Genomic DNA, 25,232 nt, shown 5'->3' on the forward strand with positions numbered 1-25,232 from the left:
AATTTCACTGGGTTTATCCTGTATTCTAGCTGGCAACCCTTGCTAGAGTAGCGTGTAAAGTAAGAGATCTGAAGATCTGCACCTTCCAAAGGTTCTGCCTCTCCACAAGGTGCCTGAAGGCGACTTCTGGGCCTGTCTTTGGAAACGCAGGGTGGAGTCTCCTCGGGCTGGAGAAGTGCCTGCTGCCCACACAGGTGCTGACTTGCACGCAACGAATGGGGGCCACGGACCTCTGCTGCAGCCCTCCTCTGGACTTGGGGGTCAGGAGAGTTGAAAAAGACCTGCGACATCTGGGGCTGGGCCTGGAATGCCAGTCATAGATCAGCGGCCAGAAGCTGTCCGCCCGACTCCAAGATGGCGCCCGCGGCAGCCGCCAGACGCCAAGATGGCGGCGCGGGGCCGCGCCCGCGATCCCGGCTCTTCTACCCTAGGCTTCCTCCCGCGCTAGCGTGACTCGCGTCGCGGTGCGCCGGTTGCCCTTCGGCAGGGCTGGTCACGGCCGCCCACCGCCCCGCACTATGCGGCTCCTCGGTTGGTGGCAGGTATTGCTGTGGCTGTTGGGGCTTCCGGCCCGCGGCCTGGAGGGTGAGTTCGGGCCGGGACAGTGACCAGGGCGGCAGGCGGTGGTGTGTAAAAGCGGGGCGAGAAGGAGGCGCGCCCGGGAGGCGCTCTTTACCTGCGCCAAGGCCCGCGATGCACGCCCTGCTGTGCGCTGCTCCGGACCTAGTTTCCCCCGCTCCCTGCCGATCAGTGGTCCGGGGCAGGGGATGGCGGGGCGGGCATCGCCGGCAGTGACCCCGTCAGGAGGAATTGTGTATTAAACGCCTATCGAGGTGTATTCTCTTGCTATGAGCTCTTTATTATTCATAACCATCATCATAACGAATAGCCGACGTTTATTAAGGCCTTTCTTAGAAGCCAGGAACCGTGCCTAGTGCTGTGCACCTTTATCCCATTTAGTCCTCCCACCAACCCTACGACATGGTTTCATTAACATCTCCATTTTACAGTTGAGATGAAAGAGGCCAAGCAATCTGCCCAAGTTTGCATCTCTGGTAAATGCCAGAACCTGTCTCCGACTTCAAAGCCCACGCTGGAGTTCATTCTGCTGGACCACTTTCTAGGGAAGCCTCAGGTGCCTCCATAAAGGACAGACTAGAAAAACTACTGGAGACCACCAAAGCCAGGCTTGCAGGGACTCCTTTAAGTGGGGGAAGGCAGTCATCCTGGACGATAGCGAGAGTGGGTAATGGAGGCTTTAGTCTTATTGCTCTTCTGCCCGCCTCCTCACAGTCCAGAACCTTTGGCCTTGTTTTTCATTCACACCTTAATAAAAACAGAGGCAGGGCAGCTGACTGTTGCTGAGCTGGGGGAAGGGGGAGGTACAGTCACACCGTTACCATTAATGAAAGTACTCATTGTGTGCCAGGTACTGTGCTTAGTGCAAAGTGTTATTTAATCTTTAAATATTATGCAGTAGATGTTATTGTTCCCATTTTATAGATGAGTAAACGAAGACTGAAGAGCCAGTAAGTCCTTTGGTAAGGTCATATAGTCGGAAATTAAGGGGTCACATGAGGCAAGCCCATGTCTGCCTGACCTCACGCCAAATCTCTGTATTCCCAGTACACTTAGCCACTAGCCTCAGAGGTAGGAAGTCATGTGTAGAAAAACAGCTGGTCTCTTGCCTTTGGGTTGGAGTGGGTGGGGGAAAGTGAGGTCAGTATGTTGATTTTCTTAGCTGTCTCCCTTCAGGGGTTAGCCCAGGCGGGCTGTGTCCCCTGACTGAAAGGCCACCATGTTAGAAAGCTGCCTTCTCTGAGCTGCATGTGTTCTTCCAGGTTCTGTAACTGCTTTTGCCTCTGGACCAGTAAAGTCAGTGATTGCCTTCCCCTCTGCTGTTCCTGGCCTTGGAGTTCCTTATCACTGCTTTAGTCTCTATATTGGTGGTCCCTTATTCAGTTCTTTTTTTTTTTTTAATTCTTTTTTTTTTAGTTGTAATTGGACACAATATCTTTATTTTATTTATTTATTTGTTTATTTTATGTGGTGCTGAAAATTGAACCCAGCACTTCACATGTGCTAGGCAGCGCTCTACCACTGAGCCACAACCCCAGCCCGCTTATTCAGTTCTTCAATTGCCCAAGTTAAATGTGTTGTTTCTTGGCAGAATCCTCGGCTAACTCAGGGGACTGACTTGTTGGAGTCAATGTGAGCCCATCTTGTAGTCGGGGTCACATTCATACAGATCCTGAGGATGATACCAGCCATGGGGTGGACCACTGGTCATCGTGGACTGCTCATGAGTAGAGTGAGAACAAGGAAACTTCACCAGCTGGTTCCTTCCCAGAGTGGCTGAAAACCTAAGGCCTTTCTCTGTAGAGAGCACCACTGGCAGATTAGCATCTGGAGCGGCAGTGCTGCCCAGGTGCCTAAGGATCGGAGTGAACTCCTGGCCTCAAGACCCCTGCCACCAGTCATTACTAGGCAGTCAGCCAGTAGATTCTTACTGCCAGACAGTTGGGCCCTGAGGGTTCAGTGATGAACCAGACAAAACAGGGACTGAGAGTACAGACAGAGCCATGTCATGTGGGGCCTGTTTTTTAAATTTTGAGACAGGGTCTTGTTAAGTTGCCCAGGTTGGCCTTGAACTTTGGATCCTCGTGCTTCAGCTTCTGGAGTAGTTGGGATTATAGATGTGGGCCGCTGCACTCATCCGTCATTGTTTCTTTTCTTCCTAATAGCTAAATGACAATGTAAGATTGCTGTTGTTCCTAATTTGTACTATGTACACATATATCTTCATGGGGGAAAGGGGTTGTATTCCTGAACTCAAAATACCAACTCTGGGCATCACCGAGATTCTCTGTTGGTTTTCTGCTGGGAACATCTATCTGAGGATGATCAGAAAGATCTGGATTCTAAATTGTCCCTGTTGGCACAGTGTACAAGTTTTTTATTGTTGTTGTTTTTTGTGGTACTAAAAACATCCCCAGCCCTTTTAAAAAGAAATTTAAAAAATTTTTTCTTTATCTTGAAGTAGAGTCTTGCTAAGTTGCCCAGGCTGGCCTTAAACTTACCATCCTTTTACCTCAGTTTCCCAGGATGTTGGGATTATAGGCATGTTGGAATTTTACCTGGAGGCTAAATTGTCTTCTGAGCAGGTGTGGTGGCACACACCTGTCTGTAATCCCAGTGTTTGGGGAGGCTGAGGCAGGAGGATTGCAAGTTCAAGGCCAGCCTCAGCAATTTAACAAGGCATAGAAACTTAGCAAGACCTTGTCTCAAAATAAAAATAATAATAATAATAAAAAAAAGGGCTAGGGTTGTGCCCCTAGGTTCAATCCCCAGTACCAAAAACAAAAGAAAAAAATGTACCCTGAGATTTTTCTTCTGGAGATTCAATGTTTTATCATTCTCTATTTACTTAGGGGATCTAGAATGTTAACTAGGTTAGTAAGGGCAGATCTCCATGGAGCTGGGGTGTTTTGGTATAGGGTTGACCCCCAAACCTTCTTTCTTCTCCAACTCTCTGGTTTCTTTTCCTGCGCAGCAAACTTGTTTATGCTCATCAACCAAAGGCTATAGATGGAGCACTAGTGTGATCCTGTTCCCCACCAAACTGCCAAAGCTCCTTGCCTGGGCACCCTGGCCCTTCTCTCTGTTGTAGTCACAGAAGTGCTTGACCAGACTCACTTGCTGCCTAACATTGTCACCTGTCCCTCCCTGCCTCTTTTTCCATTGGTGTTATATATCCTTAAATTGTTCCTATGTCCTAAAAATACAAATAAAAACCTCTCTTAGTTCTTTGGTTATATATATATATATATATATATATATATATATATATATATATATATAAATATATAAACTACTACGTCTTCCTTGTCCCCTTCATAACAAGAATTTTGGAAAGAATTGTGGGCATTTATCCATGTAGTTCCCACTCAGCCATTCTTTATTCTTTTATGTGTGGATCTTTATTTACCTTTGGTATTCATTTTCTTCTGCCTGAATTAGTCCCTTTAAGATTTTTGTGTGTGAGTCTATGGCAGTGAATAATAATAATAGTAATAGTAATAATAATAATAATTTTCTCCTTCTCTTCAGTGCTGGGGGTTGAACCCAGGGCCTTATACATGCTAGGCATACTACCACTGAGTCCCTATCTCAGCTTTTGGATTTTTTTTTCTTTTTTTTTTTTTTTTAGGGAGGGGGTCTTCTTTTGTTGCCTAGTCTAGTCCTGAACTTTGGACTCAGGTAATTCTGCCTCAGCATCCTGAGTAGCTGGGATTACAGTTGTGCACCACTGCAGGGTTTATTTATCTATTTATAAAATATTTTGTTTTAGTTGTAGTTGGATACAATACCTTTATTTTATTTTTATGTGCTGCTGAGGGTCAAGCCCAGTGCCCCAAATGTGCTAGCCGAGCCCTGTATTGCTGAGCCACAACCCCAGTCCCTGCAGGGCTTTAAAAAAAAAAAAAATCTTTGTTTTTTGTAAGATATTTTTGATGGGTATAGAATTCAAGATTTGTGGTTTTTTTTTTTTTTTTCTTTTCCTTCAGTACTTTAAAATTCTGCTCTTGCTTACATTATTTCTAATGAGAAATCCACTGTCATCTGTGTCTTTGTTCCTTTGTCCTTGCATATATCTGTTTGTTTTTTTTTCTGGCCACTTTTAAGATTTTCTTTTTGTTACTAATTTTGAGCAATTTGATTTTGATGTGCCTTGGTGTAGTTGGTTGAGCTAGGGGTTTGTTGAGATTCTTGGATGTATGGATTTATAGTTTTTATCAAGTAGAAGAGTTTTGGGGTCTGTCTTTCTTTGCTGAGCATTGAACCCAGGGTCCAATGCATGCTAGACAGTACTCTACCACTGAGCTACATCCTCAGCCCCACTTTTAAAAAATATTTTTCATTCATTCATTTTTTTTGTTTGTTTGATTTTTGGTACCAAAGATTGAACCCAGAGTTGCTTAACCATTGAGCCACATCCCCAGCTGTTTAATTTTTAATTTTGAGACAGGGTTTCACTAAGTTGTTCAGGGCTTCTCTAAATTGCTGAAGTTGGCTTTGAATTTGCAGTCATCCTGCCTCAGCCTCCCAAGCTGCTGGGATTACAGGTATGTGCCACCACTCCCGACTCATTCATTTTTTATATACTATATATTATGTTATCATATGATTTTTATATACACACACATACACACACACACACACACACACACACACACACACACACACCCCTACACACACAAATGATTTTTCCCCCTCATTCTCACTCTGGTGACACAATTCACTGGTAGTTCCCAAGCCACATGGTGAGCTTTTCTGAGGGCAGCCAGCATCATTTGTTTCCATTGGTCAGTGTCTGGTGTCTGGCATTGAATTGAGTTGGAGAGCAGGAGTCACCTACAGAGGTCTATGGCAATTGCTAAATGGGCACCAGGATTGCCCGGGACTCTTCCCTTTTCTGAATATTTGGCCCAGGACCCACCTTCTGGCTCCAAATTGGGAGGAAAGTCCTCCTCTCCTTTCTGCTGTAGTGGTTGCACTGCTGGGCCCATCTCTTAGCATTCCAAGAACAGCAGCTCAAGGTTGACTGGTAGGACAGCAGAGTCCAGCTGTCAAGGTCATTCTAGGAAGGAGATGCTTTGTGGCTTGAGTAGTGTTCCTTAGGCAGAATGGCCTGGCATCCTCCGAGGATTCATTGTGGGGCGAGTTAGGCCCATTCTGGAGTAGCAACCAGAAGCCTTTGTCCTTAGAACTGGCTCTGCTGGGGCTGAGGATGTGGCTCAAGCAGTAGCGCGCTCGCCTGGCATGTGTGCGGCCCGGGTTCGATCCTCAGCACCACATACAGACAAAGATGTTGTGTCCGCTGAGAACTAAAAAAAATAAATATTAAAAAATTCTCTCTCTCTCTCTCTCTCTCTCTCTCTCCCTCTCTCTCCCTCTCCCTCTCTCCCTCCCCCCCACTCTCTCTTTAAAAAAAAAAATTCTCTCTCTCTCTCACATACACTCTCTTTAAAAAAAAAAAAAAAAAAAGAACTGGCTCTGCCTGTCACTAGCTGTGTGCCATCAGGCATTGCACTGAGTTTCTCTGTGCCTTATCTTGGTCATCTATTATTGTGGGCTTGATCATCCCATCTGGCACATCTCATAGAGCTGTTCCAAGGGTGCATAGATGCTTTGACCTAGTAGGGTCTTGCATAAAACTATTATTTTCTGCTGGGTAGTGCACACTTGTAATCTCAGCCACTTGGGATGAGGCAGGGGGATTGTAAATTCAAAGTCAGCCTCGGCAATTTAGCGAGGCTCTATGCAACTTAGTGAGACCCTGTCTTTGAATAAAAGTATAAAAAGGGGCTGGGAATGTGGCTCAGTGGTTAAGCACCCCTGGGTTCAATCCCTGTTTATAGCACCACCCCCTCCCTGCAAAAAACTCCCGAACAACAGCAACAACAGTTATTTTATTAAGTATTCTCATCAAGCAAACGAAAATGTTGAAGTGTTTATATCATATTTTCCTGATCGGATGTCTGCACCAGAATCTTTTGATTATAACCCACATGGTAGGCAGTGGGTTCCAGGTGAACCTATGTATTTGTCTATTTATTTGGTATCCATTAATCTAGATTGGTGACAATCTTCCTGAAAAGGAGAATGGTGATAGCCCTCTGATAGTCTGATGGGAAGCATAACTTTTTCTCCACAGGCGAAAATTTCGTTTTTTGAAGAGTTCATTTATTTTTGAGTTGAGTATCACTGAACATGCTGGCATATTTTAGTTGCAGAGAAAAATGATCACATATGGTCAGAGGGGCAGCCGGCTTCCCATCTCCAGGCAGGGGCTGTGTACCTGAGCGAGAAGAAGCCCCCACATGACCACACGGGCCGGGACAGGGCTTCGGAGGAGGCCGGTGCTGGGCTGGGGCTGGACGCTAACCGAGATCCCATGGTGGTGCTGTCAGTGATTCCTGGGGAAGCTGAGGACAGACGGAGCTCGGAGCCCAGTGGTGGCACCTGTGGTGCTGATGGAGAGGAAGACTCAAGGTGCAGCGCCCGAGACAGCCTCTTCTCTCTGGACAGAGGTAGGACAAGCTTCCCTGAAAGAGAAGAGGAGTACTATGCGGAGCCCGAGGTGGTGGAACCTGATCCTGCCCCTGCAGAGGACGCCAATAACACCGAGAGCCTCAAGTCCCCAAAGGTGAACTGTGAGGAGAGGAATGTGACAGGGTTGGAGAATTTCACTCTGAAAATTTTAAATATGTCCCAGGTAAGAAAAAAACACTTAGCACTTTTCTCCTTTCAGCGCATGAGTCCTATGATGAATACTCTACCAGCTCTCACAGGGAGGGCCACCATCTTTATCATGTTCTAAGTGGGGGGTAACATTGAGTGGCCCTGTTAATGAAAGTTGACTTTGCTTCTGGTGAAGTTTATAGGAAAAGGAGGAAATAGAATTAATGAGTTCACAGTTTTGAGCTCACAGTTTAATTATGCTTTATTTTGGTACTGGGGATTGAACCCAGGGGTGCTTTACCACTGAGCCACATCCCTAGCCCTTTAAAAATTTTTTTTTCTTTTGAGACAGGGTCTCACTAAGTTGCTAAGTTGGCTTTGAGCTTTCTATCCTCTTGCCTCAGCCTCCCAAATCGCTGAGATTACAGGAGTGCACCACTTTGGCTCAATTATGCTTTTTAGGTGGCCAAATTCTAGTCATTCTTTGGGTAATCTCATCATCATGCCTTATGATAAAAACCCCAGTGGATAGATAGTTGGTTAGCATCAGAATCATAGCATTTGACTTCCAGGGCTGGGGATATAGCTCAGTGGTAGAACACTTGCCCTGCTTTCAAACGAAGTATTTATTACAGAGGCAACATAAAATACCTGAGTTACAACTGGTCAGTGACTTGTGCCTGCAGTCCCAGCTACTTCCAAGGCTGGCTTGAACCCAGAGTAGTGAAACACTGTCTCAAAAAACAAGACAAAAAAAAAAAAATTGAACTAAATTATAATTTAGCAGTATTTAGATGAGACGTATTTATAATTCCCTTGAAGTTATATCACATTGATTGTCATTTTCTTTCCTCTAAAGAATGTGGACCAGTAATTGTTCTGGAGCGAGAGCTGAGACCGTTGTCCTAAACCCAGCCATGCTTTTCCAGCTAGTTGGATAAATGATGATTCCAAAGGGAATTCTGGGACAATGACTGACGATTTCTGTAGTTGAGAAGCCAGAAGAGCAGGATGAAGTCAGGCTGCTTGTATGAGAAAAATAAATCCCAGCTCTGAAAGCTGTGATTGCTTCTTGTCAGGGAGGGCATGATACAGTTAGTGCATGTAGCTTCTCTAGGAACAAGGGTCAGCCTGGGGTCTCACATCCCCTCCTGAATGTGGTAAACATTTTGCCTTAGTCCTGCAGTATTGTTTTACTGAGTCACATACATAACCAGGATAGTCTGAGTTATAGTTTAAATAGCTGGTGGTAAGGACAGTGCACTCTTGACTTTAGGTAACCTTTGGCCTCATGCATTGATCCAGTTGCTTGGTAGAGACTTAGCTCTACTAAAGTGATAGTTTGGGTCTGATATCATAGTATCAGACCCAAATATCATTTGAGATTGTTTGATGGATGTGTTAGTCAGTTTTCTGTTACTCTTAACAAAATACCTTAGATAATCAACTTAAAAAGAGGAAAGGTTTGTTTGAGCTCACAATTTTGTAGGTTTCAGATCATGGTCAGTTGACCCTGTCACTGTTGGGCCTGTGGTGAAGCAGTACACCATGTTGGGAGTGTGTGGCAGAAGAAGCTCTCTTCTCATGGAGGCTAGAAAGGAAGAGAGAGTGTGAAGAAACCAAGGTCCCCAAATCCCATTCAAGTACACACCCGAAATGCCTAAGACCTTCCAGTAGGTCTATCCTGTTCAGGCTTCACCACCTCCCAGTGACACCATGGGCCTTTGGGATTTAAATCATAGTATTTGAGATGCACAATTCAAAGGCATGGGCAGTGGCCTATACCCTGTGAGTATTTGCATTTGAAGTAATGAATTATGAAAAATACTAAAACAGCTCTCTAGTCATATTCGAAAACCTTAGAGGAAAATACATACTGTGTCATTTGGTACTGCTTTTCTACTAATTCCTGGATCCATGTGGTTAGAATCCCAAAGGTTCCTAAGGAAGTTGCGCAGCTCTCCCTGCCCCAGCTGCAGTTCCTCTCTCTGGAGGCAGCAGGCGTTTCTCTTTCTTGAGTGTCCGGCCAGAAGCATGTGTATGTACTTTATTGCTGACGTCAGTGCTGTTTCTTTCACCACAGGACCTTATGGATTTTCTAAACCCCAATGGTAGTGACTGTACCCTGGTACTGTTCTACACTCCATGGTGCCGGTTTTCTGCCAGCTTGGCCCCTCATTTTAATTCTCTGCCCCGGGCGTTTCCAGCGCTTCACTTTTTGGCACTGGATGCATCTCAGCACAGCAGGTATCTTCCCATGGCGGGGTTTATGGCTCATCCTTTTGGCTGATGGTGCGGTTTTGTGGAGGCTGCAGTTAGATAAGTTAGAAGTGGAGGAGGAGGAGGGGGAACTATGCGATGATGGAAGGAAGGGAAAGGCAAGACTGAGGTGTGTGAGCCAGGTGCCGTGGCACATGCCTGTAGTCGCAGGTACTCAGGAGGCTAAGGTGGGAGAATCACTCGAGCCCAGGAATTTGAGAGTAGCCTGAGCAGCACAGGGAGATCCTGTGTCAAAAAAAAAAAAAAAAAAAAAAGTGAATTAGTGCAAGAGTGTCAAACCAGTGGCATCATTTTTTGGAAGACCCTTAACAAAAGTGGCTTCGTCTCTGTGTGGTGGATTTAAAGGTGTCACATTTTGGCAGAATAAAGTCCAAAGGACTTTGGAGGATCCTGGCCAGAGTGAGTTAGTGCAACTGGTGTCACAGTATGAGGTCTCTTGTGACTTTAACCTGCAGATTAGGTCCCCATCCCTGGCAGCCTAACTCTTAGGACCCTTGTTCTGTGTTTACTTTGACATTCTTCCTTTCCTTGTATTTTCTCTTGTCTTTCCTTTCTTTCCTTCCTTCTTCTTACATATACTCTTTTTTTCTGAGTAGTAGGGATTGAACTCAGGGTCACTCAACTACTGAGCCACATCCGCAGCACTATTTAGTATTTTATTTAGAGACAGGGTCTCACTAGTTGCTTACTGCCTCCCCATTGCTGAGGCTGGCTTTGAACTTGTGATCCTCCTGCCTCAGCCTCCTGAGCTGCTGGGATTGCGCCCAGCTCTTACATCTACTCTTTGCATGTAAGTTCCACAGTAAACATTCAATAAAGTAATGAATTAATTTAATCCATTAAAGTAACATTTACCTTTGTTTTATGTTTCTGTTATATTGCCCACTCAGTTTTTATCTTTTTTGGGAGGGAGGGTAAATTGGGTCTTGCTACATTGTCCAGGCTGACCTTGATCCTCCTGCTTCAGCTTCCCAAGTAGCTGGGATTATAGGCATGTGCCACCACCCTTAGCTCATCTTTTTAAAATGTCTAATAAAACAAGTTAGAGAATTTATTCAGATATTTTGCATTTACTCTTAAGTGCTGTGATCATGGCCAGTTTATAAACTGTGTTCCCACTTCTTCTAAATCAGATGTTCCTTACCAGGTCACAAAACAATGTATGTGAATCAGTCTAGAATGTTGGGAACCTGGTCAAGGTGATGGTAAAGGCTTTATTAATTAGTACTCTACTGATATTTTTCAGTGTTGGTCTATAACTGCTAATGTTTACATGAAACTTTTATGGAAAAAGAATAAAGGAATAAAAGAAATAGAAATTTATTTTGTTTCATGGTTCCCAAGGCTTCAGCCCCTGGTCACTTCAGGCCCTGCCGGTGTGCTAAGGTATCATAGCAGAAGCACCTGATGGAGGAAAGCTGCTCAGCTCCTGGTGGCCAGGAAGTAGACGGAGCTTGCTTGTAGTCACAAGCCTGACCCCAAACACATTAAGCTGTGAACCCATAAATGGGTCAATCATTTAATGAATGAAGTCAGACCTTATGATCCAGTTACTTCCCAAAGCCCCCACCTCTGAACACTACTGCACTGGGTACAAAGCCTTCAACACATGAGTTTTTGGGGACGTTTAAGATCTAAATCATAGGCGGCAGGTGAAGTGGCGCATGCCTATAATCCCAGTGGCTTAGGAAGCTGAGGCAGGAGGTTCGTGAGTTCAAAACCAGCCTTAGCAAAAGAAAGGCCCTCAGCAACTCAGTGAGACCCTGTCTCTAAATAAAATACAAAATAGGGCTGGGTTGTGACTAGGTGGTCAAGTGCCCCTGAGTTCAATCCCCAATACTATTAAAAAAAAAATCTAAATCATAACATAGGAATCTCATATATTAATATGCAAATAGCATGTTACTTGATGAGAAGAATATTTTGATTATCCAATATTATTGTTTCACTAATGGGGGAAGCTGAGGTTTAGGGAGGTTAAATAATCTGCCTATAGGTCACAACTGGTTCAGTGGCCTGAGACTAGAACCCAGACTGGTCTGTATTTTGTAGAGGTGAAATAATCCTACCCAGGTCAGATTACTTCCAAGTCCTCTTCCCCTAATTGTGAACTTCCTGGTGCATTACGTTATATATTCCCTTGCACTAATTTACCAAACCAATTGCTTTCTGTAAGTTGATGTTTTTGTTTGTTTTAGGGATGGAGATGGGCATTCTGAAGAAATTGAAATTTCTTCTGTCAAATAAATTGATACAGTGTGCTTTGTCCATGAATTAGAATTTTCTGTTCTGATGTTTAACAGTTAGGAACTTAAATAGTGGAATAATTGGGTCATGGGTAGATCCACACGGTCATAGAAAGCAATTCAGGAAAACCCCTAATCCTGACCCATAAGGAAAGAGGTCAAGAAAAAACTGAAAGCTTCAAATTTGAATATCGGAAATCTCCTCAGGTCACACAAAACTGATCCTTTCTCATTTATTTCAACCATTCTGATATGAGAAAGCTTGCTGTTAATTAACTCAGGTTTTCTAATTGACTTCTTTCTCTCAGCCTTTCTACCAGGTTTGGCACTGTAGCTGTTCCTAACATTTTGTTATTTCAAGGAGCTAAACCGATGGCTAGATTCAATCATACAGATCGAACACTGGAAACACTGAAAATCTTCATTTTTAACCAGACAGGTATGTAGAAATAATATGCTGGGGAAGAAGATATCTTACTTCTGGGGGTGTATGCCTTTCTTTTTGGGGGGTTACTGGGGATTGAACTCAGAGCCACTGAACCACATCCCAGCCCTATTTTGTATTTTATTTAGAGACAGGGTCTCACTGAGTTGCTTATTAGTCTTGAAGTTACTGAGTCTGGCTTTGAACTCACGATCCTCCCGTTTCAGCCTTGCCAGCCACTGGGATTACAGGAGTGCGTCACTGTGCCTGGCAGTGTATACCTTTTGATCTGCTTAAGTCTTTAGATTGACTTTAAAGTGTCAAAATTATTTTATTTAAAAATTAATTAATTAATTAATTAAAGTTCTTTTCTAATGAACTCGTGATCTTGTTAAATACCTCTCCATCAGCGGCAAGCTTAACATGAGTAGGTAATTTAATGATTATAGATACCATTTTAAAAAAAAAGATTTATTAAAATATAATTAACATATCATACACTTTACCTATAGACACCTTTTTATATTCATTTTTAGTTATTTAATATTTACACAAAATTACATAAATCATTAGTGATGAATTTTTATAAAGTGAAATTTCAACATTACATACAACTGAAAATGTATGTAAAAAGATATCTATACCCTGAGTAACCCGTACTCAGTACAAGAAACACATGAGCAAAATAGCCCCTCTGCAAGGAAAGCCAGTCTTGACTCCATACCAGAGTCTAGTGTTACCTGTTTTGTATTAGTGGAGATGTATTGTGTACATTCTTGGGTGTCTGACTTATTTCATCCAACTACTATGCTTATGAGATATGCCTGCATTGTTTTTGTTTTGTTGGCATTCATTTATTAATCTATTTGCAGATGTTATTCTAATTCTTTAATTTAATTCCTTAATGTTTAAACATATGGCCAGGGCTGGTGGTGCAGGTCAGTGTAAGAGCACTTTCCTAACATGCTCAGGACCCTGGGTTTGATTCTCAGCACTGCAAACAATCAAACCAAAGCAAACAAACACAATTTCACTTTTTACTCTTTGTAAGAGTTTGAGCATTTAAATTGAAGAAAATTTCCTCCATTGTAAAACTTAACTACTCAAAAGCCTTACTGTCTTAACTAAGAGTATACCTTCTTTCTGAAGTGTACTCAGTGGAAAAAAGTTCAAATTAGAACACACTTCCCATATATAGTAAGTTGCATGCAATCACTTTTCTCTTAACACTAAAGAGCAAAGTGCTAAGTTAATTGGAGGGGTGCAAGTGGGCCACAACGTGGTTAGGAATCCAGGTCTAGTACTGGATCCCAGACTGGTGTGTGGAGAGGAAGCCATTTTCTTCTCTGTTCTAGGAAAATGTAGAACACACAAAATCTAGGAGTCCTAGTGTCTTTGGTGATTACCAATCCTAATAGTTGCTAGTTCTACCAATTTTTTTAGTAACTTATTTAAAAACATTTTGAATTCAGCATTACTTAAACATGTGAAAACATTCTGTGAACTCCTGCAAATAAGTAGCTTTACTAGTTGCTTGTTAAACTTTGGTCTCAGGAGAACAAAAGGCAGCTCTTACAAGGCATTGACTAAGAAAACTCTGATGAGTCCACAGAAATTCTGGAATTTTAGCTTGGAATAGTTGAATGGATTCCTGATCCTTTGATGTGGTGGGGAGAAAGGCAAGCTACAAATTATACTGACAAGCAGGTGAAATTCATCCCAGATATAATAGCGGTGGTGTTTATTTTAGGATTGCATGTCATTTTGCATACCATGCATCGTACTTCAAAAAAATCTGTGGCGGATGTGTTTTCTCTCTGGTTTGAAACAATTGATTTTTCTTTCAGGTATAGAAGCCAAGAAAAATGTGGTGGTAACTCAAGCTGACCAAATAGGCCCTCTTCCCAGCACTTTGATAAAAAGCGTGGACTGGTTGCTCGTATTTTCCTTATTCTTTTTAATTAGTTTTATTATGTATGCTACCATTCGAACTGAGAGTATTCGGTGGCTAATTCCAGGACAAGAGCAGGAACATGCTGAGTAGTGATGGACTGAAAGAAGTTGAAGAGAGGAGAACTTGTAGTTTTTCATTTCAGAAATTATTGCTGTAATCTCATACATTTTCTCCAGTGAAGTGTTGACTTGCAACTTCAGTCAAGTTAAAAGAATCATGCCTTTGTTGAATGGGTAAAAGAATTACAAACTGGTGTTTTAACTAGTTTTGGAATAAGCAGATGCAAAAATTATTCATTAGAACTTACTCTTCTTGTTTTCATTGCTTGAATATAACCCAATATTTTAGGAATAATCCAGTTTGAAATGTGAAGACATTTTATGGTATAATAATAAGTATAGTGCCATTGTGATTACTGTGTACAAGGCAGAAATAGAAAATTCTTGGTTCCTTGTTTATGTCTAGGAAAGTTGGTTTTCTGTTTGCAGTTTCTCTTCCAGAGTTGGTTAAGCAGGAACATGTTTTGTTATGGGAAGAATAATTAGAACTGACAGTGTATCCTTACAGTTGCAACTGATGGAAAATAAAAAAGTGAAATATCTTGGTGTTTGTGATCTCTGCTTTCACTGAAAGAATTTAAAGTGATTTCACTTGTTTCTAGGTAAGACAGACGTTAGGAAAAAGTAATTAAAAAAAAATTTTTTTTTTTTTTTTTTTTGTATTAGGGATTGAACACAAGACCTTGCATACACTAGGCAAGTAATCTGCCACTAAATTGCATCCCTGATCTTTTTTTTTTTTTTTTTTTTTTCTGGTACCGGGGATTGAATTCTGGGAAACTTGACCACTGAGCTACATCCCCAGCCCTATTTTGTATTTTATCTAGAGACAGGGTCTCACTGAGTTGCTTAGCACCTTGCTGTTGCTGAGGCTGGCTTAGAATTTCTGATCCTCCTGTCTCAGCCTCTGGAGCTGCTGGGATTACAGGTGTGTGCCACTGCACCCAGTTTAAAAAAAAATTATGTTGCGATAGGCTCTTAGTTACCCAGGTTGGCCTTGAACTAGTGATCATCTTTTCCTTTTGTCTAGCCTTCTGAATAGCTGGGATTACAGACGTCCACCACCATGCCTTGCAAAGTAAATATTTTTATAACTCAAGGTAATTTATTAGTTCTATGCTAAAGCATATTGTAATCACAGTACTAATTATTTCCAGTGTTTTAGATAGTTTAATGTGTATATCATTATACCCTAAATTCTACAGAATTTGGTTTCCTGAGTGTTACACTGAATGAGAATTGACAGCTTTACGTGTCATATTGTGAACAGCCATGGTTAGGATGTCCTCTGGCAGAAGGGGACCATAGCTCAGGACAGTAGCATTATGGTGTCCATTTTACAAATAAGAAAACTGAGGCTTAACGAGGTTAAGTAATTTCCTGAAGCTACATAGATAGTAAATTAATGAAGCTGGGATTTGAACTTCACAAGTATACTTGTAATTCCAGTTATTAAAAAAAAAAAAACAAAAAACCTTTAATGATTCCATCTGTGATAGTAACTAACATTTGAGCTGTTACTGTGAGTGCTAGGTACTATTTTAAATGCTTTACTCATATTGTTTCATTTATCCATAAAATAACCCTGAGATGGATACTCTTAAATAGCCTCATTTCAAAGAGTAAAAGGAGGCCCCCAGAACTTGCTTTTCCAGTGGTGGGACCAAGCTTCAAACATAAGCCTTCTTACTCTAGAACCTCTGAGAGATGGGACCCTCCCCAGCTCCATACCATGTCCCAGGAAACCACTGATTGCCTTTCCCTCTAGGCTTTCTCCGGTGTGTTGTAGTCATACTATTGTGAAAATTTAGCAACTGGATTTTTTTTTTTTTTTTTTTGCTTAACAAATGACTAACATCTCACTGTTGCTAGTAGTTTTCTTAATCTTAACAGACCTTTGAATAGATTTAGCATACTTACCTGTCTTCTTTGGCTGGATATAATTGCATATAGTCTCATTTTGGAATATAAAAGAATTACAAATTTTGTTGGGGGCAAATTCCAGTGTTGTAATTATATATAAAAGATTTAAGTGTTTTCATGCCTTGTAATATATACTGGGTTGCTATTCTAGTCTGGAAGGGGAGGGAGGGCTCCCAGGATGACCAGCATATCCATGGCTTGCTTCTAACACTCAGTTAAGACCAGCTATGTGGAGTTCCCCTGGAGGGAAATAAGGAGCAAGGCTATTCCCTACAGAGGAGATGCAGAGATTTGTCAGGAAACACTGGTTTTGAGGGAAGGAAAGGGAAGTAGCAGGAGGAAAGGAAGCAGTCCAGGATAAGCCTAACATTCGCAAGCCAAACATGGTTGACCACTGCACAGGATGTACCCAGTTAAGTCTTTGCTAAGGGGCTTAAATCCTAGTAATCTGGGAACTATGTGTGAAGGCAGAGCATTCAGATGACATCACTCCCCTGACCCTTACCATCTTTCTTTGGCTGTTTGCCTGACTAGAGTTGAGATGCTACAGTTTCATAAAGTGTTAAGGAAGGAAAGTGATGAAGGGTCACTAATTTGTTAAATCATACATAGCAGTTCATTTTTCAGTTCTCACTTTAATAAGCAAATTTCAAGAATATTTTTCATGATCGTAAACACCTAGTGTAAATATTGGAAATACAAACTTTAATTACACTTGTAGTCTGTCTGCCTCAGGAACCCTGCGAAAGAAGCCAGTGTCTAACATGCCTGTTGCCAGTGACATCTGTTCAGGCCTCCCCCATCCCGCACCCCCAGCTTGAGTCTTCCCCTGGGTTTTGCTTTTCAGATAGCCATGTCTTGTCAAGTGGGCAAAAGGGAAGAAAGCAGGCCAAGCCAGAAGCCCATGAATTTTAGGCCATTTTGAGGCAAAAGGCTTTATATTTTTTCAAGTCCATGTGGGATAAAAAACTGACGGCTCACAACGGTTAAATTGATCTTTTGTATATATCTATTCTTTTGCTGTAAACTCTCCAAACCTACTTATGTCATTAATATGCTTATTTCGAATACAAGTTAATGCTAAAAACACTACGTTTTAGAGGGTGAACCTGATGGTTTGTCAATTACATCTCAAAAAGAAAAATATTAATAAATACACACATACAATACATAAAAGAAAGAATACCTCCCAACACACGAGACAGTTCTCCTGTCCTCACCTGTCTCTGGAGAGGCTCGGGTGTTGAGCCCGCGGGGAGGCTAAAGATGCAGCTCTTACTACTTTATCAAGACAGATACGGTGGGCCACAGATGGATTCGAACCCACGGCTGCCTGATTTACATGCTTTCGAGGTGAATCACTAAGGTCCGCTGTCCCCAGAACTGAACTAACTACCTAGAGGGCAGCTCCCTCGTGCCCCCTTGCCCTTGCCTTCTATCGCCGGCGTCCCCAGAAGGGAGCCCCGCGAGGTCGGACGGTGCGCGAGTCCCAGGCAGGCCGAGGCCCGAGGCGAGGTCAGGGCTGCGCGGCAAACCTAGCGCCCTGCTGCTCCCTGCCGCGGCCAGTCGGCACTCGGCGGGGACCACGCGGACAGAGCGCCGCGTCCGTCCGCCCGGCACCCAGCCCGGTCAGCGGCCATTGCAGCTCCTGCAGGCCCCTGGGGCGCGCCGGGGCCTGAGTGGCGGCTGGGCTCGCGGCTCGGCGCTGCCTGCGACTCAGAGCCGACTCCGGGGAGAGGCGGCCGGGCCGGCGGGCAAGTAGCGCGCGGGGCAGCTCGCGGCGGACGCCATGGCGGCGGTTCTCGGGGCGCTGGGGGCGACGCGGCCCTTGCTGGCGGCGCTGCGGCACCGGAGCCCGGGTCTGGCGGCCCTGGTGAGTGCCAAGCGCTCGTGGCGGTCCCGCGGCGCCGGGTGAGGGGCGGGAGGGCTCGGGCCTGCGGACTCGGACGCGGGGTCGCCGTGGCTGTGCAAACTGGTACCTGCCTGCGCGCGGGTCGGAGTAAGTATGTCCCCAGCAGTGGCACTTCGCCTTGGTTTAAAAAATTCCTCCGTAGCCTATGAACTTCCTAGCCGGAAACAAAGAGGACGAGTTTTTTTTTTTTTTTTTTAAGTAAACATGAAAATTAGTTGCAAAACTGATGCTTACGGCCACTCTGTGTGCTAATGACCAGAGGCGCAGGTGGGTCCTGGACACGGTACGCTCAGTGCGAGCAGGGCCTTCCGGGGCGGCTGGCAGTCGCCTGTTTCCCTCGGTAGTGGGCTGGTTTGTCTTAGCGCTGAGTTGTTGGGGGAACTATTAATAAATAAATTGCCTTTTTTTTTTTTTTTTTTTTTTTTTTTTTTTTTGCGACACATTGATTTTTCTTACTTCCGACGGGGTGTTCAGTTTTCCTGCTGTGGAAATTAATACTTTGGAGTCAATTAACATGAGGAAAAATTTTAACATGCAGCACCACCTAGTGGAACAGTTTTGCATTAAACGCACCGTTTCATATCCTCAATTTGCAAGTTAGAGCATGTTTCAAATTTCTTTAATAGAAGAAATTTAAAATCGCTGGATGGTGGAAGAAGATAAGCACTCTGCTTTCGTAGCCACGGAAGCGAGAACAACTTGAGTGCTTACTGTCAGCTAGGCATGTCTTAAGGCATACCTTTGCTCTTGGTGTGGGTGACCACGGAAATTCATGGTGTCTGGGAAGGAAGGATTTGATTGGAGTGACTGTCACATGCCAGGCTCTTTCCTGGGTACCTTCACATTTAAGTTCTCTTTAAACCTTTGAAAAAATCTTGGCAAGTAGATACTATAATATCCCCGTTACAGACACACACTGGAATTAAGAGAGGCCAAGTTCAGCATCCCACAGTAAAAAAGTAACAAAGTTAGCCCTTGAGTCAAGTTTACTCTTTCAAATCCTGTGCTTTTCTCTCCCCACACTGCCATTAAAAAATTTCGAGGCCTCCAAGGAAAGGTTCTGCTGAGGGTGTGTCCTCATGTCCTCAAGAGGGCCATAGGTGTTATGTAGATGAAATGGCTCCATTTCACAGTTCTGGACATGATTCCTGGGCTGGGCAGACATCTGTGATGAGCCAGAGTTACTACCGCTGATCTCAGTGGGGTTGTGGATGGCACCAGAGAGAAGCATTGCAAGAGTGCGCATTCCACAGCCTTCAAGTGACTACTGCACAACAAAGGCATATTTAATTTTCTTCACCTACTATGCAGTGTGAACATAGATTCTGATTCTTTTCTGAAATTCTGAGTTGACTTAAAATAGTTGTCTTCAATAGAAATTTTAGATTAATTCTTGTGGTAGACCTTAGTGTGAAAATTTTCAGAACTCGGTGTAAGACTAATGGATAGCTCTTTGGCTCTTAATAGTAAATGCTTTTTCAGCAACAGGCCTTCAAATGTTTTTGTTGAAGAGGTATTCTAATTTTTTCCTTTTGTTAGTTTCGGGGAAGTGTAGCAAGGAAGAAAAACTAGAAAGTTTGTTCATTACCTCCTTTTTTCCTCTTCTTTAGGGATGCTTTACTACTGAGCTATATCCCCCCCACCACCTTTTTTTAGGTATTTTAGATATTTGTTGTTCCATATTCATGCATGCACACAGTGTAGTTGGAAACAATACCTTTATTTATTTATTTATTTTTATGTGGTGCTGAGGACTGAACTCAGTGCCTCGTATGTGCTAGGTGTGCGCTCTACCCCGAGCCACAATCACAGCCTCCCCCCATCATTGTTATTTTTTATTTTGAGACAGTCTCACTAAGTTATTCAGGGCTTCCCTTAATTGCTGAGGCTGGCCTCGAATTTTTGATACTCCTGCCTCAGCCTCCCAAGTCGCAGGGATTATGGGTATGCATCACCATACCTGGCAAAACAGTATTAACTATATTAATATCAGTGATAAAAGATTTTAGGATTTTAGGAGTGGGCATGAGTTGCAGCTTCATGGCAGAGAATCTGGAGAATCCCCAGTTGTCCTTTGATGACATTAGTTCAGACTTTCTGAGTGCCAGTCTCTCACCTGAAACTACAGTAGCCCTGCAAGTGGGTGAGGCATAAGATATTGGTTGTCACTTATACTGGAGTGAGAACCTAACCTTCTCTCTGGCCATGATTTTTTTTTTTTTTTTGGTACTAGCGATTGAACCTAGGGACACTTAACTACTGAGCCACATCCCCAGACCTTTTTGTATTTTATTTAGAGACAGGGTCTCACCAAGTTGCTTAGAGCCTCGCTAAGTTGCTGAGCGTGCCTCAACCTCCTGAGTGGCTGGGATTATGTGCATGTGCCACTGTGCCTGGCGAGGTTTAGAGGGTTTTTTTTTTTTTTTTTAATTTTTTTTTGTGTGTGTGTTATAGATGGACAGAATGCCCTTTTTTATTTGTTTATTTTTATATCGTACTGAGGATCAAACCCAGTGCCTCACACATGCTAGGCAAGTGCTCTGCCACTGAGCTACAGCTCTAGCCTGAAGGTTAGAGTTTTGAAAGTTAAAAAGCAAATGTCATAGGAAATGTGGGCACATTTACCAAAGAACCTGGATTTGTGAATGTTATCACCAGGGGGAGAAGGCGCAAGGTGGGTTGTACACCCCTGTGCTTTGGACTGGATAGTACTCTGGACAAACTCTGGAGGGAGTTTTTCTTTTCTTTTCTTTTCTTTTTTTTTTTTTACCATGTCTTTTTATTTTTATTTTTATTTTTAGGTGGACACAATATCTTTATTTTACATTTATGTGGTGTTGAGGATAGAACCCAGTGCCTGGTGCATGCTAGGCAACCACTCTGCCACTGAGCCACAATCCCAGCCCTTTTACCAAGTTTTCTTAAATTGGTGCATTAGAGTTGAACATACTTACGGGATTTGTTGTTCCATATTAATGCATGCACACAGTACAGTATAACAGTATGATTTGGCCAGTATCATTCCTGGAAGATTTTCATACTGGTGCTCTGAGAAAAGGATTTCGTAAATGTACTCTATTAAGACAAGGTCTTTTTTATTTATAGTAGAGGGTCTGTGGACCCCAGAAGTTATGATATCAAATTCTATGTAAATGTACATTGGTTTTTCCCTCTGGGGATTGGTTTTTGTCAGAGATGAAAGGGATTATTAATCAAAAATAGTTACAACCCATATGACTAGTTGGTGAGGGCTACCAGGTGACAGGGGACCCTCCTGAAGAGCACTAAGACAGGAGTTCAGAGCTTTGAGTTGGAATCCTGGTCCTGCTAATGGATTTGCAGAATTTCCTTCAGTGGGTATTCTTACCTCAGTTTCCCAAGTCCTGAAATTCTGCCACGGTCTCTGGAGGCCAGTGGCAGTGGTCAGTCTCATGGGCATCTGTAAGAAACCAGAGTTGCCAAAACATGAAGTTTGAGGCAGGAGTACGGGGCAGGAGAGCCATACTGTGGAGGCAGCTTATTTTGTATAGAGCTGGTCTTGCTTTTGTCTGGGTTTTTTTAGAACAAAGAAATGAAAGCTGGTTAGAATTTGTTGCTCTTGAGACTTTTCTACATCTGTTCTTAAGGTAGAGAGCTATGAGTTTATTTAAAGAGTTTAATAAACCTCTACATTTTCAGATATGAAATGTGTTCTCTTTATAGTCTTCAGATGCCCAGTTGTTGGCAGCAGAGGAGAGGAACCAAGTTATGCTTGACCTCAAAGCAGCAGGATGGTCGGAATTAAGTGAGCGGGATGCCATCTACAAGGAGTTTTCCTTCAAAAATTTTAATCAGGTAATTATAAATTCTGGTTAGCATCACCGCAGGCTGTAACTCTTTTGGTTACTACTAGTTGTCTGGGCCCAGGATGCACATCCTCTCTTAAGAATTCATTGATAAAAGCCAGGCATAGTGGTACACCCCTGTAATCCCAGAGACTTGGAAGGCTGAAGCAGGAGGGTCGCAAGTTCGGGGGCAGCCTCAGCAACTAAGTGAGGCCATAAGCAACTTAGCGAGATTCTGTCACAAAATTAAAAGTAAAAAGGGCTGGGGAATATTGCTCTGTAGGTAAGTGCTTCTGGGTTCAATCCCTGGTATCTGCCCTCCAAAAAAAAAAAACAAAAAAAAACCCAAAATTGAGAGATAGAGGGCATCCTTGCTGATATTTGTTGCTGTCCATCCAGGTAAAAATTACCTCTTCTCGGGGAAGAGGTAATTTCTATTATTTGGAAAATCAAATTCTGAAATCACTGTTGATGTGATCTGGTGTTGGATAGAAAATTTGTTTTGGAATTTTAAATAACCTTAAAGGAGGGTGTGAAATTTTTATATTTATCAGAAAGGGGTATGAATAAGACCAATTGAGAAACATACACCTGGGCTGGGGATGTGGCTCAAGCGGCAACGTGCTCCCCTGGCATGTGCGGGGCACTGGGTTCGATCCTCAGCACTACATAAAATAAAATAAAGATGTTGTGTCCACCAAAAACTGGAAAATAAATATTAAAAACACTTTCTCTCTCTCTCTCTCTCCTCTCTCTCTCTCTCTCTTAAAAAACAAAAACAAAACAAAACAAAATAAAACAAAATAGAAACACACACCTATTGAACTGATTACCTTTCCTTTTCCTAGGTAGTTTTGGTTCTTCCTGTAGTTGTATTTCTGCCTCCAAGTCATCTCCTAAGCTGTACCCTCTTCCCTAATTGGCCCATTTTCCTCAAGCCCAGTAGCCAATCCTGGAAGCTTTTCTTAAAACCTGACCTCCCTCTTGGAGACTCAACAAGGTAACTGTTCCATTTAGGTCCCACCCTGTTTAGAGAGTCATCTCCCATGACTTACCCTTCAATTATTACTCTGCTGCATTTATATAAGGTAAATGCTTTTGACTATTTCGTGTTTGTTCAGTTAGTTTGGTAATCCTTTGGACAGATTTATTGTTTTTATTTATATTAGGTGTCAGCAACTAGAAGTCAGAGACCATGTTTGTTTAAATAACTCTCTATTGTACCTAGCACAGTTCTTGGTACAAACAGGCATTTGATAAATGCAGACATTGATTGTAGTGTTTGCTAGTTTCTAGAAGGGTGTGTGAGGACCAGATTTCCACCAAAGAAACCCTCGGCATGTTTTCCTAGTAAATGCCGTTGGCTCCACCGAGCTGCCTGCCCTATTCTGTTCTCCATCCATCTGGCTGCCAGCCATCTGCTCTGAGTCCTCAACTCCTGAGGAAACCTGGACCAAGCAGGCTCCCTGTCCCTGCTGCCCCACGTGCTCGACAGCTCTTGTCAGGGGCTTAGCACTCTGTGGCTGGTGGCAAGGAATCCCATTGGTACAGTAAGCTTGTGTATAAGCTCTAGGTAGCATTTTCCAAGCTTATTAAAATTCTTACATGTGTACAGCTTGACTTCTTTAAGCCCGGGCTAATTTATTGGGCTTGAACATGTGGCTTAAAGTACTTGAGTGGTGTTGCCTCAGGCCCTGCCCATGAGTCAGTCCTCCAGCACCACTCCAACCTTGCACTCTGGACCACTTTCAGAAATGGGGGAAGGGAAGCCTGCAGGGCATCCCTGATTAACTAATATTATTCACTGGGACATTTCATTAACTAGGCGCCCCCACCTTCACTCAGCTTTTAGGAAACAGAAGACCATAGATACTAAGAAAATCAGCTGGTGTCAGAGAATGTATTCAGAGAACCAGCACTGACATTATATCTCAGGGTCAATTTTCCAGCAGTCTGCTGTGACTTTTCCTGTAATGGCACTGATGTCATGACAACTGTCACGGCAGTCCAGCCAAGACAACCAGAAGCACACATCTAGTTGAACAAGTTGGCTTTATTGCTCATTGCAGCAAGGGAAAGCACACCCTATAGGGAACCGTGGGCATCTCAGGAAGACTGTGTTGCAGACTTGTGACAGGATTTGGGCTTGTGCTAAGTGATTTTGGAGAGTGCTGAAGGAATCAGGACTTTGCTCTGCATTGTATGCTGCCTGGAAAGAGACAATTCTATGATTCAGTATTTTAACCTTACCTATGGGACAACAGACTAAGGTGGGGCCAAAGCTAAAACTGGAAAAGAAGCAGTAGTTCCTCATTAGCTGGGAAAGGGGGGTGTTTCATGTTTTGTGGCTTGGATAGCATTCCTGTTTTGTCTGTGTTCAGATATCATTACAGAATGGACTATATATTTTTTATTTATTTTTTTTTAGTTGTAGATGGACACAATACCTTTATTTTGTTTATTTTTATGTGATGCCAGGGATCGAACCCAGTGCCTCATGCATGCTAGGCAAGTGCTCTACCATTGACCCACGACCCCGGCTCCCAGAATGGTCTATTTTTGATCCATCATGGTTGCAGAGTGGCTCTGTCTGCTGTTGATGTTGTGTTCAACAGGAGAGCACCAAGGCCCCTTCATGTTCCCGGGCCAGCTCCCCACACCAGGAGCTGCTTGGCTCCTGCTTACAACCCATGAGTAGGGTAGTAATTTCCTGGCCCTAACAGATCCTCGTTTATCATTTGGAAAAGCCACTGTCTTTTTATTTCAAGCAACAACATAATGTTAAAATAGAATTGTATAAATTAAAAAAAAAACTACTTTTATTTTTTAAATCATCATAACTACTTTTATTTTTTCCATTTTCTTTTAGTCTTCTCTGTAGGTATAATTTACTCACAATGTAACAGTTGTATATGCAGGTAAATTTAAAAAAAATAATTTAAAAAAATAATACTCATTGATTTACCAAATATTTGTTAAGCATCTTTTTCTCTGTGCTGGGCATTCTTCTAAGCTCATGTGGCTTATATTTCAGTGGGGAAGATAGATAATAAGTAGATAATGCAATATCACCTCATAAGTGGCATAAGAAGAATTATCTGGGAGATTGGAACAGAAGGTGAAGGGGGAGACCCTTTTTGAGATAGAATAGTCTGAAGTGGTCTCTCCGGGTGGAGATGTGTGATGCCTGAGTAATGCAAAGGAGCTTAGTGTGTGAGGATCCAAGGGAAGAACATTCTAGATGGAGAGGACAGCAAGTACAAAGTTCCTGAAGCAGGATGATCTTGGCTTAAGCAGGAGCCAGAAAGCTAGTGTTCTGGAGTAGACAGAGAGAGAAGAAAGGGCTCTGGGGCCTTGTGGCCTGG

General features: G+C 42.9%; 2 protein-coding genes and 1 long non-coding RNA gene across 4 annotated transcripts in view; 2 read left to right on the forward strand and 1 right to left on the reverse strand.

Moving 5' to 3' along the window:
- The first annotated feature begins 172 nt into the window (after nucleotides 1-172).
- Txndc15 (thioredoxin domain containing 15) lies at nucleotides 173-14,750 on the forward strand. The gene is made up of 5 exons (XM_076856641.2): nucleotides 173-585; nucleotides 6,792-7,279; nucleotides 9,329-9,492; nucleotides 12,080-12,210; nucleotides 14,043-14,750. The coding sequence occupies exons 1-5, from the start codon at nucleotides 519-521 to the stop codon at nucleotides 14,237-14,239; spliced, it is 1,047 nt and encodes a 348-aa protein (XP_076712756.1). The 5' UTR covers nucleotides 173-518; the 3' UTR covers nucleotides 14,240-14,750.
- A 2,286-nt stretch (nucleotides 14,751-17,036) lies between these two features.
- On the reverse strand, nucleotides 17,037-18,388 carry LOC143399140 (uncharacterized). Its single transcript, XR_013091391.2, has 2 exons — nucleotides 18,278-18,388; nucleotides 17,037-18,197 (listed from the first exon to the last, which is right to left on the reverse strand). It is a non-coding gene; the product is annotated as an uncharacterized LOC143399140 (long non-coding RNA).
- The window catches only part of Pcbd2 (pterin-4 alpha-carbinolamine dehydratase 2), a 48,443-nt gene continuing 40,732 nt past the window's right edge, over nucleotides 17,522-25,232 (forward strand). Inside the window, exons 1-2 of one of the 2 annotated variants that reach the window (XM_076855854.1) lie at nucleotides 17,522-18,004; nucleotides 21,746-21,877. In XM_076855854.1, the coding sequence (XP_076711969.1) occupies nucleotides 17,921-18,004; nucleotides 21,746-21,877 (216 nt within the window). In that variant the 5' untranslated portion in view covers nucleotides 17,522-17,920. Of the gene's footprint in view, nucleotides 18,005-21,745; nucleotides 21,878-22,883; nucleotides 22,956-25,232 lie in introns of those variants that run through there. The other variant, XM_076855856.2, reaches the window with a different exon arrangement.

This window comes from Callospermophilus lateralis, chromosome 5, assembly GCF_048772815.1.
Source record: "Callospermophilus lateralis isolate mCalLat2 chromosome 5, mCalLat2.hap1, whole genome shotgun sequence".
Lineage (NCBI taxonomy): Eukaryota > Metazoa > Chordata > Mammalia > Rodentia > Sciuridae > Callospermophilus > Callospermophilus lateralis.